Here is a 12694-nt window from a genome sequence, read left to right as displayed (position 1 = left end):
TATTTTTTAAATCAAAGTCATTCAGTGATGGCAGTCAGATAAATGATCATTTTAAATGAGTTCTTTGTAGAAGATGACGTTTTTCTTTCTAAATCCATAAAGTGGGATAAAATAGCCTTGGTTCAGTTCTAGGTCACTTTGAACAATGATTGGTGGTATTACCTCTCAGTATATATACCCTCACAGTATAAGGGAAACTGAGACAACAGGGTAAGTAAAGCTAAGGATGCCTTATAAAGTTGTTTTGTATGCCTCTCTAGAGGAAGATTATCTCAGCCATCTCATTTCTGTGAAACAAATTCTGTTCTCAAATACCTCCAGAGAAGCTGGACTAGCTTTCCTCGGTCATTTGCGTTAGTGTCTCATATCCTTCACCATTAAGAAATTCTTCCTTAGGTCTAGTTGAGTTTATCATGTTATTTCCATTTGATATGCTTAAGCCTGGGGTTTCCAAACTTATTGCCCATTTCACTTTTCCTTTCTGTGAATCGCCTATCCTGATGCTTTCCAGTTGTCTTTACATCTCCAGGTACACACAGCAAATTATAGTACATTGTAAAATGGTAATTTTTATATAGCATACTAAGGTATAGGGATAAGGCAGCTCAGCAGCTTGAAGTGATCACCTCAGGGGTTACTGGCTTCCCTACATCTTACCTGTTCATTTTGTATCACCTGGATACTCCCAGCCCTGTTCCTATCCTTATCCATTCTCCTATATTTTCTTATTTATTAATTAATTTGTTTATTCATTTATTTTTTCTGATTTACAGTTGCTCCTTGTATATTCAAGATATTAATCCCTTGTCAGTTTTCCATGTTGTACTGTCCTCTTCCTGTGATCTTATTTTTTAATTGTTTTCTTTCATTTGAAGAAAGGATTCCCTGGCCCAAAAAGTGGGGGTAGAGAAAAAAACACCAATATAAACATTCTTCTTCTAATTTAGCTTTTAACATCATTAGAATGAAAAGAGCTAGTCATTTTACAGTTATTCAACATATATTTATTGAACAGCAACTATACTCCAGGTACTGTTAAACTCTGGGTTGCTGCTATGAACAGGAAGACAACCATGATCATAATTATTGTTAAGATGTTTATCAACTCCCCTGTCAGGCCTCAGGTTTCCACACAAAACAATATATAGAATCTCTAGTAAGTCACAGCTGAAAGGGGCCCTGGAAATTTTTCTGATATATGCATTTTCAGGATGGAGACACTGAGGGCCAGACTTGTGCAAGTGTTTCCCTCGGGGATTTCCCATCCATAGGTGATCCACAGGCTCTTTGGTCCATTTTATTTCCCTGCAGTCTTTGGAATCTTCCCTGGATATAATGGGTATGATTTATATCCCATATCAAGGCACTAATTTTAACTCAATGCACTAGATCTAGACTTTAGATCAACCCTTGTGGGTTTAAGAACAGAGTGAAATAGATAGGCAACCTTTCTTGACTGTTACCATGGCAATGCCAAGGCTAATTTATGCCAATGGTGATTGATTTGAAAGTCTCCCATAGTATTCTTAAGTACTATATGGTCTGCCTTCTCAGAGGCTCTCAGATACGGCCTCTGTTGAATCAGTTCACACTACTGCCATATCATCCTTTTCTCTCCTACCATTCAATGGGGTAGCATCTGGCAGCGCATTGAAGCATGCTTGACAGTAAGAGCCATAGACTCCTTTTGCTTTTTCTGCCTTGTGTTGTTTTTCAGGCCCTTGTCTACCCTCCCTACTCCCCTTTGACTCTGTATTATTTTCTCCATTTTCTTCTGAAAACAGGACTCACAATTGAATTCTGCTCTCCTGCCATGGTGTAACACCTTCCTATTACCTCTCTCATTCTATCCTCTCAATTTGTTTATTTTTTTCTCTCCAACATAAATGGCATTAGATTTTTGCAGTCACATTCTACCGCCAACCCATCGTAATCTTACATGCCCTCAAAAATGAGTGAATGAGGAGAAACAAGTATTGACTGACCCCTAAGCCAATCATTTTATTCACCAATACTATGGAAAATTTAATATAGTCACCAGGTCAGACAAAGGAAAGGGAAGAAAAATAAAAGCCAGACTCCAGGGACTAGTGATGTCTCCTGGTGTTTCTCCCCTAGGTAGTTGTGTTGGGTAGAGGCTAAAGGTGACATTTTGAGGTTCTCTTACAACTCCCATATTCTTATGTCCTATTTCTTCTTTCCTTGATAAGGGCAGTTTCTATTTTTAATCCCTTCAGCAAGTCATGTGCCTTAAACAACAGAAATGGAGATTTTGAGAAAACATTGGTTTCTCCCTCTTTCCTCGATAATACTGTTCTCAAGGCAGCCTTCTTGAGATTGTATTCTTTACATTGTTCTCACAAAGACTTTTTTCCCATTTTCAATAAAAAAAGACAAAACCATTAGAGGAAGATTAAAAATAGGAAAAAAGACAACCAGAATTCACCAAATAGAACTGTTTGCACTTTTGTATAATTGCTTGAAAAATCTCTGTCTCTCTGTCTCTGTCTATCTATCTATATATGTATGTATGTATGTGTATATATATATGTGTATGTATTTACAGAGCTATAATTATGGTGAGATACAATTTTTTCTGCTCTTTAATGTTATTTCATAAACACTACTTTATGTTTCTAGACAGTTTTTTTTTTTATTTAAATTCCAGTTAGTTAGCATGCAGTGTAATATGAGTTTTAGGTACATAATATATTTATTCAACACTTCCATACACTACCTGGTGAGTGCATTCCTTAATTTGCATCACCTATTTAACCCATCCCCCCAGGCACCACCATTCTAGTAATCATCAGTTCTCTATAATTAAAAGTCTATTTCATGGTTTCCCTCTCTTTTTCCCCCTTGGCTCGTTTGTTTTGTTTCTTAGATTCCACATATGAGTGAAATTGTATCATTATTTCTTTCTCTGGCTGACTTATTTCACATAACATAATAATCTCTAGCTCCATCCACATCATTGCAAATGACAAGGTTTCATTCCTTAAAAAACACATTTATTTATTTATTTATTTATTTTTGAGAGAGAAGCTGAGTGGGGGAGAGGCAGAGAGAGAGGGAGAATGCAAAGCCCAATGTGGGGCTCAAACCCACAAACCATGAGATCATGACCTACACACGTGTATGCAGCATATATTTACACATTCATCAGTCAATGGACACTTGGGCTTAGGCTTCCATAGTTTGGCTATTGTAGATAATGCTGCTATAAACATTGAGGTACATATATACATTCAAATTTGTGTCTTTGTATTTTTGGGGTAAATACCTATGAGTTCAGTTGCTGGATAGCAGGGTAGTTCTATTTTTATTTTTTAAGGCAGCTCCATACTGTTCTCTAGAGTGGCATGCTCCAGTTTGTATTCCCACCAAATTGCAAGATGGTTCCTCTTTCTCTACATTCTTGCCAATACCTGCTGTTTCTTTTGTTGTTGACTTTACCCATTCTTAGAGATATGCAGTGATATCTTGCCCTAATTTTGATTTGTATTTCCTTGATAGTAATGTTGAGCATCTTTCATGTTTCTGTTGGCCATCTATATATCTTCTTAGAAAACTGTCTATTCCTGTCCTGTGCCTATTTTTTTTTAAGAGAGAGAAAAAGAGGGCATGTGCAAGGTGTGGGGGAGAGTGGGAGAGAGGCAGAGGAAGAGAGAGAGAGAAACTTAAGCAGACCCCATGCTGAGCGTGGAGCCCAACTCAGGGTTTGGGCTACCCTGGGATCATGACTTGAGCCAAAATCAAGAATCAGATGCTCAACCCACTGAGCCACCCAGGCACCCCATCCTCTGCCCATTTATTAACTGGATTATTTGGTTTTGGGATGTTGATTATTATAAGTTCTTTATATATTTTGGATACTAACCGTTTATCAGATATGTCATTTGCAAATATCTTCTGCTATTCTGTAGGTTTCCTTTTAGTTCTGTTGATTGTTTCCTTTGCTATGCAGAGTTTTAGTTTGAGGAAGTACCAACAGCTGAAATTTTTCTTTTCCTTGCTTCAGGAGACATATCTGAGAGAAATTACTATGGCTGATGTCAAAGAGGTCTGCCTGTGTTCTCCTCTAGGATTTTGATGGTTTCAATTCTCACATTTAGATCTTTAATCCATTTTTAATTTATTTTTGTGTACGGTGTAAGTAAGCGGTCCAGTTTCATTCTTTTGGATAATACTTTTGCACAATACTGTCCAGTTTTCCAACCATCATTTGTTGAAGAGACTGTCTTTCCCATTGGAAAATGCTACTTGCTTTGTTGAAGATTAACTGACCATGTAATTGTGAGTTCATTTCTGGATTTTCTATTCTGTTCCATTCATCCATGTGTCTGTTCTTTTACCATACTGTCTTGATGACTACAGCTTTGGGATGCAGCTTAAAGTCCGGAAGTATGATGTCTACAGCTTTTCTTTTCTTTTTCAAAATTGCTTTGGCTCTTTGTGGTCTTTTGTAGTTCCATATAAATTTTAGGATTGTTTGTTCTATCTCTGTGAAAAATGTTTTTGGTATATTGATAGGGATTGCATTAAATGTGTAAATTGCTTTGGGTAGTATAGCCATTTTAACAATATTTGTTCTTCCAATCTGTGAACTTGGAATGTTTTTGCATATCTTTGTGTCATCTTCAATGTGTTTCACTGGCGTTTTATAGTTTTCAGAAGACAGGTCTTTCACCTTTTTGGTTAGGTTTAATCCTAGGTATCTTAGTGTTTTTAGTGCAATTGTAATTGGTATTTATTCCTTCATTTCTCTTTCTGCTGTTTCATTATTGGCGTAGAGAAATGCGAAAGATTTCTCATGTCATTTTTATATCCTGCAACTTTACTGAATTTGTGTATCAGTTCTAGCAATTTTTTTGGTGGAGTTTTTAGGATTTTCTGTATAGAGTACGATGTCATCTGCAGATAGTGAAAGTTTGACTTCTTTCTTGCTGATTTGGATGCATTTAAATTCCTTTTGTTGTCTGATTGGTGTGGCTAGGACTTCTAGTACTGTGTCAAATGACAGTGGTGAGAGTGGACATCAATGTCTTACACCTGAAAAGCTCTGTTTTTCCACATTAGGATTATATTAGCTGTGGGTTTTTCATATATGGCCTCTATTATGTTGAAGTACATTCCCTCTACTCTGACCTAGTTGAGGGATTTTAACCATGAATGGATGCTGTACTTTGTCAAATGTTTTTTCTGAATCTTTTGAACTGTTAATGTTTCTTATCCTTAATTTTATTAATGCAGCATATCATGTTGATTGATTTCTGAATATTGACCTACCCTTGAAACCCAGAAATAAAACGCAATTGAATGTGATGAATGAAGTTTTTAAAGTATTATTGGATTTGGTTTGTTATTATTTTGTTGAAAAATTTTACATCCATGTTCATCAGAGATATTGACCTATAGTTCTCTTTTTAGTGGAGTTTTTATCTGCTTTTGATATCTGACTAATGTTGACTCAGAGAATGAATTTGGAATTTTCCTTCCTTTTCTATTTTTCTAGAATAGTTTGAGAAGAATAGGTATTAATTCTTCTTTAAATGTTTGGTAGAATTCCACTGGGAAGCTATCTGTTCCTAAACTTTTGTTTCTTGGGAATTTTTTGATTACTGATTCAAATTATTTCCTGGTTATAAGTCTGTTCAATTTTTTTATTTCTTCTTGTTTCAGTTNGTTTTTAGGAATTCATCCATTTCTTCCAGGTTGTCCAATTTGTTGGCATATAGTTTTACATGATATTCTTTTTTAAAATTTCTAATGTTTTTTATTTCTTTGCTGTTGCTTCATTATTAGTGTATAAAAGTGCAACCAATTTCTGTAGGTTGATTTTGTACCCTGCAACTTTGCTGAATTTTTGGATCAGTTCTGGTACACTTCTGGTGGAGTTTGTTGGGTTTTTTATGTAGAGTATCATGTCGTCTGTGAAAAGTGAAAGTTTGACTTCTTCTTTGTCAGTTCTGATGCCTTTTATTTCCTTTTGTGATTGCTGATTCTAGGATTTCCAGCACTATGTGAAACAACAGTGGTGAGAGTGGACATCCCTGTCATGTTCCTGATCTCAGGGGGAAACCTCTCAGTTTTTCCATGGAGGATGATGTTAGCTGAGGGCTTCTCATAGATGGCTTTTATGATGTTTAAATAAGTTCCTTCTATCCCAACTTTCTCGAGGGTCTTTTTAAGAAGGGATGCTGTATTTTGTCAAATGCTTTTTCTGCATGTATCGACATAATCATATGGTTTTTATCTTTTCTTTTGTTGATGTGATGTATCATATTGACTGATTTGCGAATGTTGAACCAGCCCTGTAACCCAGGAATGAATCCCACTTGATCTTGGTGGATAATTCTTTTTATGTACTGTTGGAGCTTCTACTCTTTTCTTAAGCACAGCTAGTATCCTTATGGTTGTTGCTTTAAATTCTCCATCAATCGTGTTAATTTATCTGTTTCATTTAGACCTCTTCCATGGATTTCTCCTGCTCTCTCATTTGGGATAAATTTCTCTGTCTTGGTATTTTATCTAAATCTCTGCCTGCTTCTGTGGGTTAGAAGAGCTAGCTATGTTTACTGCTCCTTAAAGTAATGGCTTCAAGTCATGTAGTATCCGGGGCCTAGTACTTCAGTGAATGTCTCTGGTGTGTGCGTCATGCCCTCTGCTGTTGTCTTTTGACTGTGCTGTGTCTCGGGCCAGACATCTACAGAGGCTTTCCTTGCCTGTTTGGACAGTGTTTAGTCCTTGGCCTGAATGTGGCTAGTTTTATCTAAGTGTGCTCTGGTCTGCTTGTGACCGGATACTACTTCCATGAGTACTGAGGCCCTCCAGAACTCTCTGGCTGAGAGACATTGTGTGAGTAGGGGTTTGTTCTGGTATTATGGGAGAGGGGCACTGGGACTGAGGCAAATTTGACTGAGAAAAGCCATCCTTCCAGAGCACAGGAGTATGAAACTTGGTGTAAGTAAGTTAAGCAGTCAGTGTCTGCACGGGGCTGCTTCTGGCAAGTGGCTTTGTGTTTATGCTGAGGGTCAGACGGGGTAAATCTAGCCAGCCATCTCCTTTGTTCCCAGAAAGCCGACTGCAGAGAAGTTGCCTCTGAGAGAGGTCCTCAGAGCAGAGACAATAATCTTGCTATGTGTCCCAGGAATTTTTCTGATATTTTCCATGCTGTCTGCCTTGGGTTTTTGCCTGCTTTCTCTGCAGGAGCAGGGCAGTGTCCTTCTGGCTATATCCCAGCCAAGTTTGCTAACCTTTAAAACTCCAACCTTTACATGTCTTCTGCACATTTCTTATCTGGATTATTTATTTTTTGGGTATTGAGTTTGATAATTTTTTATAGATTGTGGATAGTAACCCTTTATCAGATATTTTATTTGCAAATATCTTCTCCCATTCCAAGGAATGCCTTCTAGTTTTGTTGATTGTTTCCTTTGCTGTGCACAAGCTTTTTATCTTGAATAGACTTTTTTTTTCAAAGAAGACATCCAGATGACACATGAAAAGATGCTTAACATCACTCTTCATTAGGGAAATACATATCAAAACCACAATGAGATACTACCTCACACGTGTCAGAATGGCTAAAATTAACAACACAGGAAACAACAGATATTGGCAAGGATGTGGAAAAAAGAGAACCCTCTTCCACTGTTATTGGGAATGCAAACTGATGCAGCCACTCTGGAAAATAGTGTGGNACTGATGGATGTGGGGGGAGGGGGGGATGGGCATGGAGGAGGACACTTGTGGGGATGAGAACTGAGTGTTATGTGGAAACTAATTTGACAATAAACTATTAAAAAAAAAAAAGAAAAGAAAATAGTGTGGAGATTCCTGAAAAAGTTAAAATTAAATTACCCTATGACCTAGGAATTGCACTGCTAGGTATTTACCTAATGGATACAAAAATACTTATTTGAAAGGGCATATGCACCCTGATATTTATAGCAACGTAATCAACAATATTCAAAGTATGGAAAGAGCCCAAGTTTCTATCAACTGATGAATGGATAAAGATTAAGAGGTATGTATATACAATGGACTATTACTCATCCATCAAATACAATGACATTTTGCCATTTGCAACAGCATGAATGGAGTATATTCTGATAAGGAAAATAAGTTAGAGGAAGACAAATGCCATATGATTACATTCATATGTGGAATTAAAGAAACAAAACAGATGAACATAGAGGAAGGGGAAAATAAAAGAGTGAAATAAACCATAAGAGACACTTAACAATGGAGAACAAACTGAGGTTTGTTGGTGGGATATGTGTGGGGGAATGGATAAATGGGTAATGGCATTAAGGAGGATATTAGTTATGTTGAGGACAGGGTGTTACATGTATGTGATGATTCACTAAATTCTACTCCTGAAATTAATATTACACTATATGTTAACTAACTAGAATGTAAATAAAAATTGAAAAAAAAAAACAAACAGATACCAAAACCACAACACAAAATAAAACTCCAGGCTTTAGGGATGTGGTCTGGGCAGTGTTTTGTGCTCGTCTTCTGGGAGAGGGGCCTGCTGCACTGGGACCGAGGCAAGTTTCACCAAGAAGGGCAGTCTCACCAGAGCACATGGGTCAGAGACTTGGTGTAATCAAGTTCAGCAGCCAGTGTCAGTGCTGTGTTGCCTCTGGCATGTGGTGCAGAGGAGTGAAATGGTGCCAGCCAGCTCCTTTCTTCCTGGAAAGGTGTCTCAGTGAATTCTGCCTCTCTGAAAACTCCAAGAAAAGGGAATAATCTCCCCACTGTGTGCCCCAGGCGTTCTTCAAATCAGTGTTTTCATGCCTTCTGCCCTGGGTTGTTTGTTTGCCTGCCATCTCTCCAGGAGCATGGCAGTGCTCTCCAGGCTCTATCCTAGTCAAACCTGCTGACCTTTTAAAACTCCAGGCTTTAAGTCCCAGTGGTTGCAAGAACTCACAAAATTAAGCCCCTCTCATTTTCCAAGCCAACGTCTTTGGGGAAACATTCTCCTTGTGCATTCTCCTGTGTGCTCTACTCTCTCTCACCTTTCTCTGCAACCATAGTTCCCTCCTTTCCACAGCACCGTCAGTCTGGTTTTCCCCTAAGCCATGTCTCCATACTTCCTACCTTCTTTGATGTGTCTTCTCTTTGCCTTTAGTTGTGGAGTTTGTTTTGTCAGTCTTCAGATTGATTTCTGGGTGTCTCTAGGATGATTTCATACTTATCTAATTGTGTTCATGAGGTGAGAGGATCCTATGGTCCTCCTACTCTGCCGCCATCTTCCCTCTCCTTTTTAGTCAATCTTTCTAATCATCATAGAATAGCTATATGACATTCCGTCAAGCTAAATGCATCAAAACATATTTATATCTAACATTTAGTTTTAAAAAATCTATTTATTTAAATTCAAGTTAGTTAACATACAGTGCAAGATTGGTTTCAGGAGTAGAACAGAGTGATTCACCATTTATATATAATATCCAGTGCTCATCTCAAGTGCCTTCCTTAACACCCATCACCCATTTAGTCCATCTTCCCACCTACCACCCCTCCAGCAACCCTCAGTTTTTTCTCTGTATGAGTCTCTTACTGACTCTCTCTAAGGGTCTCTTATACTTTGCCTCTTTTTCTGTTTTTATCTTTTCTCCCTTCCCTTCTCTTTATCTGTTGTGTTTCTTAAATTCCACATATGTGTGAAATAATATATTTGTCTTTCTCTCACTTATTTCACTTAGCATAATACACTCTAGTTCCATCCAGGTCATTGAAAATGACAAAATTTTATTCCTTTTGATTGCCAATATGACCCAGCAATTGCACTACTAGGTATTTATCCAAAGATACAAAAATGCTGATTCAAAGGGGCACATACTACCCAATGTTTATAGCAGCACTATCAACAATATCCAAATTATAGAAAGAGCCCAAATGTCCATAGACTGATAAATAGATAAAGAAGATGTGGTATATATACACTTTTAAGAAAAACAGTTGACAAAACACTCTAAGGTCCCACCATCCTATGAACAGTTACGTTTCTCTTCCTAAATAGCTAATAGTCCCTTGCTACAACATATATAATAGAAAATTATGTCCTTGATAATGGCGGTAAATTGCTTATTTAGGGAATTAGCAAGCTGTACTGATATCTCTATCAGTTCTTTCTTTCCCAGAACCCACTTATTCCCCTTCTTTTTCATTTCTGTTATATTCCACACTGATGCTGATATCTAGGATCCCTGCTGCACTTTGGGGATGTGATGCTTATTTGTTATTTCCCTGAGAACTTTCAAATAGGAGCAATGAACAAAAGTATTAAGTATTTTCTGAACTGGCTCCTCAGGGGTTGAATGAGCTGTCCAGTCTGGTTTCTTATGTCTCGCAAAGTGGTTGCTCACCAATACCTACTACTTATCCAGAAATGACATGCTGATATGACATTGTTACCATTTTTTCCAGGTGTGCTCTGAGGCCTACCTTAAAGAGAAAAATTGGAAGGAAATTGCTGCCCCTTTGATGAATGTTGGAAGGGAACTGCTTTCCCTTCTCCACTATAGCTAAGACACTTCCAAAGGTGATAGGGTGAGAGAGAGGAAGAGAGATGGTGGTGGGAAGGGAGAGAGACAGAAGCAAACAAACGCTGGGACTTACATATTAGGCAGGGAGTTTATTCCTCTATCTCTTAGTTAAGGAATAATTTCTAGAGAGGCAGAAGTTTGGGAGCTACTTCAGTAAAGGGATTAGAACTAAAAGAGTATTCTGGAAATAGAGGACATCTTCTTCCTGGTCCAGATTTGGATATGAATGAATGCAGGACAACTTGAGCATGTCAGTCAAAGAGAGCAACAGCCATTAATTAAATAAATGTCAACACAAAGACTATTAACTTGCAAATTGTTGAATGACAGCATTTAATGCCTAAATTGGAGGGTGAGAAGTGATTACAGAAGTGAGATTTTGTTAGAGGTTGTAAAAGGTACTGAAGCCAGGGTTGAGAATCTTCCTAGAATATGCCTAGATGAATGGTTTTATTGGAAGCTGTGTTAAAGGGAGACAAAGTGGATGTGTAGACAGTTGTTAGTGACTACAACATTCCTCATTAGGAGCTCAACACTTAAGGTGTTACAAAAATCACATTTAGGGGCGCCTGGGTGGCTCAGTCGGTTAAGCCTCCAACTTTGGCTCAGGTCATGATCTCATGGTTCATGAGTTCGAGCCCTGCGCCGGCCTCTGTGCTGACAGTTAGCTCAGAGCCTGGAGTCTGTTTCAGATTCTGTGTCTCCCTCTCTCTCTGACCCTCCCCTGCTCACGCTGTTTCTCTCTCTCTCTCTCTGAAATAAATAAAACATTCAAAAAAATTTTAAAAATCACTTTTAGCTTTTAGATGAACGCAAATGACCATAATTTAGTCTCACCAAGAACATTTAATGCCAGTGATTTCTGAAGAAAACAGTCGCCAGTAAAATTTTACACCAGTTGGTTCAGAATGGAAGATGGTGGCTTCTTATTTTTCCTTTTTTTCTTTCAGTTTACTCTGACTTACAATGTGCCCTGAGGCTGGTTGTGTTGCTATAGTGCTCTCTTATCAGATATTTTTCATTGATTCTATTCTTTCATCAATAACTAACTATATTAATTCATCTATTTATTCATGAATGTGTGCTGAACACGTACTCTGTTAAAAACACCATGCCTGGGCATTTGTGGACTTATTGGCCAAGATCATCCAGATGATCTCTCCTGGTCAGCTGTCTTAGGTGGCTAAGACATTCTTTTTAAGGAATGGTTTGGTTTTGTTAATTATTATTCCCTGTTGGGAAATTTTCCTGACTTGGCCTCTGTTTCTAAATCGTTCTCAATTTTATTAATACATTTTGCATTGGTCCTATAAAAATAAGACTTTTGAGATGTGAATGCTAAATCAATAACCACTAAAATAGTAAAAGTATTTGTGCTTAATCACGTTCTGAGAAAGGGCCTTATGACTTTTGGGGTTAGAATGGTGGGAAAAGCTCTATACTCTGGATTCTGCACTCTGAAGAACTTTCCTTGTGACCCAACTTTCCTAAGTGACTTCCTTCTCTCAACCACAATTTATCTCCTCATAAGAAAAATGGAAATGATTATTCCCTGTCTATTTCATAGAACAGTAATGAACCTTCTTAGTGCTTAATAAATGGTAAAGCCCTCAAGGAATCAGGAAAATCCTCATCCTGGGCTTTTCCTTTGTGTGCAGGGCTACCTGAAGCAATGCCGGAAGAGAAGAGACATGTTCAACGATGAGCAACTGAAGGTGATCTTTGGGAACATTGAAGATATATACAGGTTTCAGATGGGCTTCGTGAGAGACCTGGAGAAACAGTACAACAATGATGACCCCCACCTCAGTGAGATAGGACCCTGCTTCCTGGAGCACGTAAGCATCTTCCCCCTGTGGAAGGGATTTGAGAAATGTTAGGAAGAAATGGAAGGAGTGTCTGAATTTTCTGGTCCTGCTCAGTTTCTTTGTCTTATGGTGGGGGATAGTTTCTTGTAACCCTGATGTAACCCCATTACCAGGGTATGAGGATTTAGGAAGGGTACTGTGATTTGGCCTAGGACTCTTCCTTTACCATTCATTTCACTTTTTTTCTCTCCTTCAAGACAGCTACAAGTAGGATATTCCTCATCTTTTTTTTTTCTGTACCTGTTGGGTTCAGTTTCTCTG

The 12694-nt window shown here is 38.0% G+C and overlaps 1 protein-coding gene across 1 annotated transcript in view; it reads left to right on the top strand.

Annotated features, from left to right (window-relative positions):
• The window catches only part of ARHGEF9 (Cdc42 guanine nucleotide exchange factor 9), a 166762-nt gene that overhangs the window by 85893 nt on the left and 68175 nt on the right, over nucleotides 1-12694 (top strand). Inside the window, exon 4 of the mRNA XM_077775298.1 lies at nucleotides 12224-12403. Within this exon, the coding sequence (XP_077631424.1) occupies nucleotides 12224-12403 (180 nt within the window). The remainder of the gene's footprint in view (nucleotides 1-12223; nucleotides 12404-12694) is intronic.

Source organism: Crocuta crocuta, unplaced genomic scaffold (assembly GCF_008692635.1).
Source record: "Crocuta crocuta isolate KB4526 unplaced genomic scaffold, BGI_CrCroc_1.0 scaffold563, whole genome shotgun sequence".
NCBI classification, from domain to species: Eukaryota; Metazoa; Chordata; class Mammalia; order Carnivora; family Hyaenidae; genus Crocuta; species Crocuta crocuta.
This window is presented reverse-complemented; position numbering and strand designations above follow the sequence as displayed.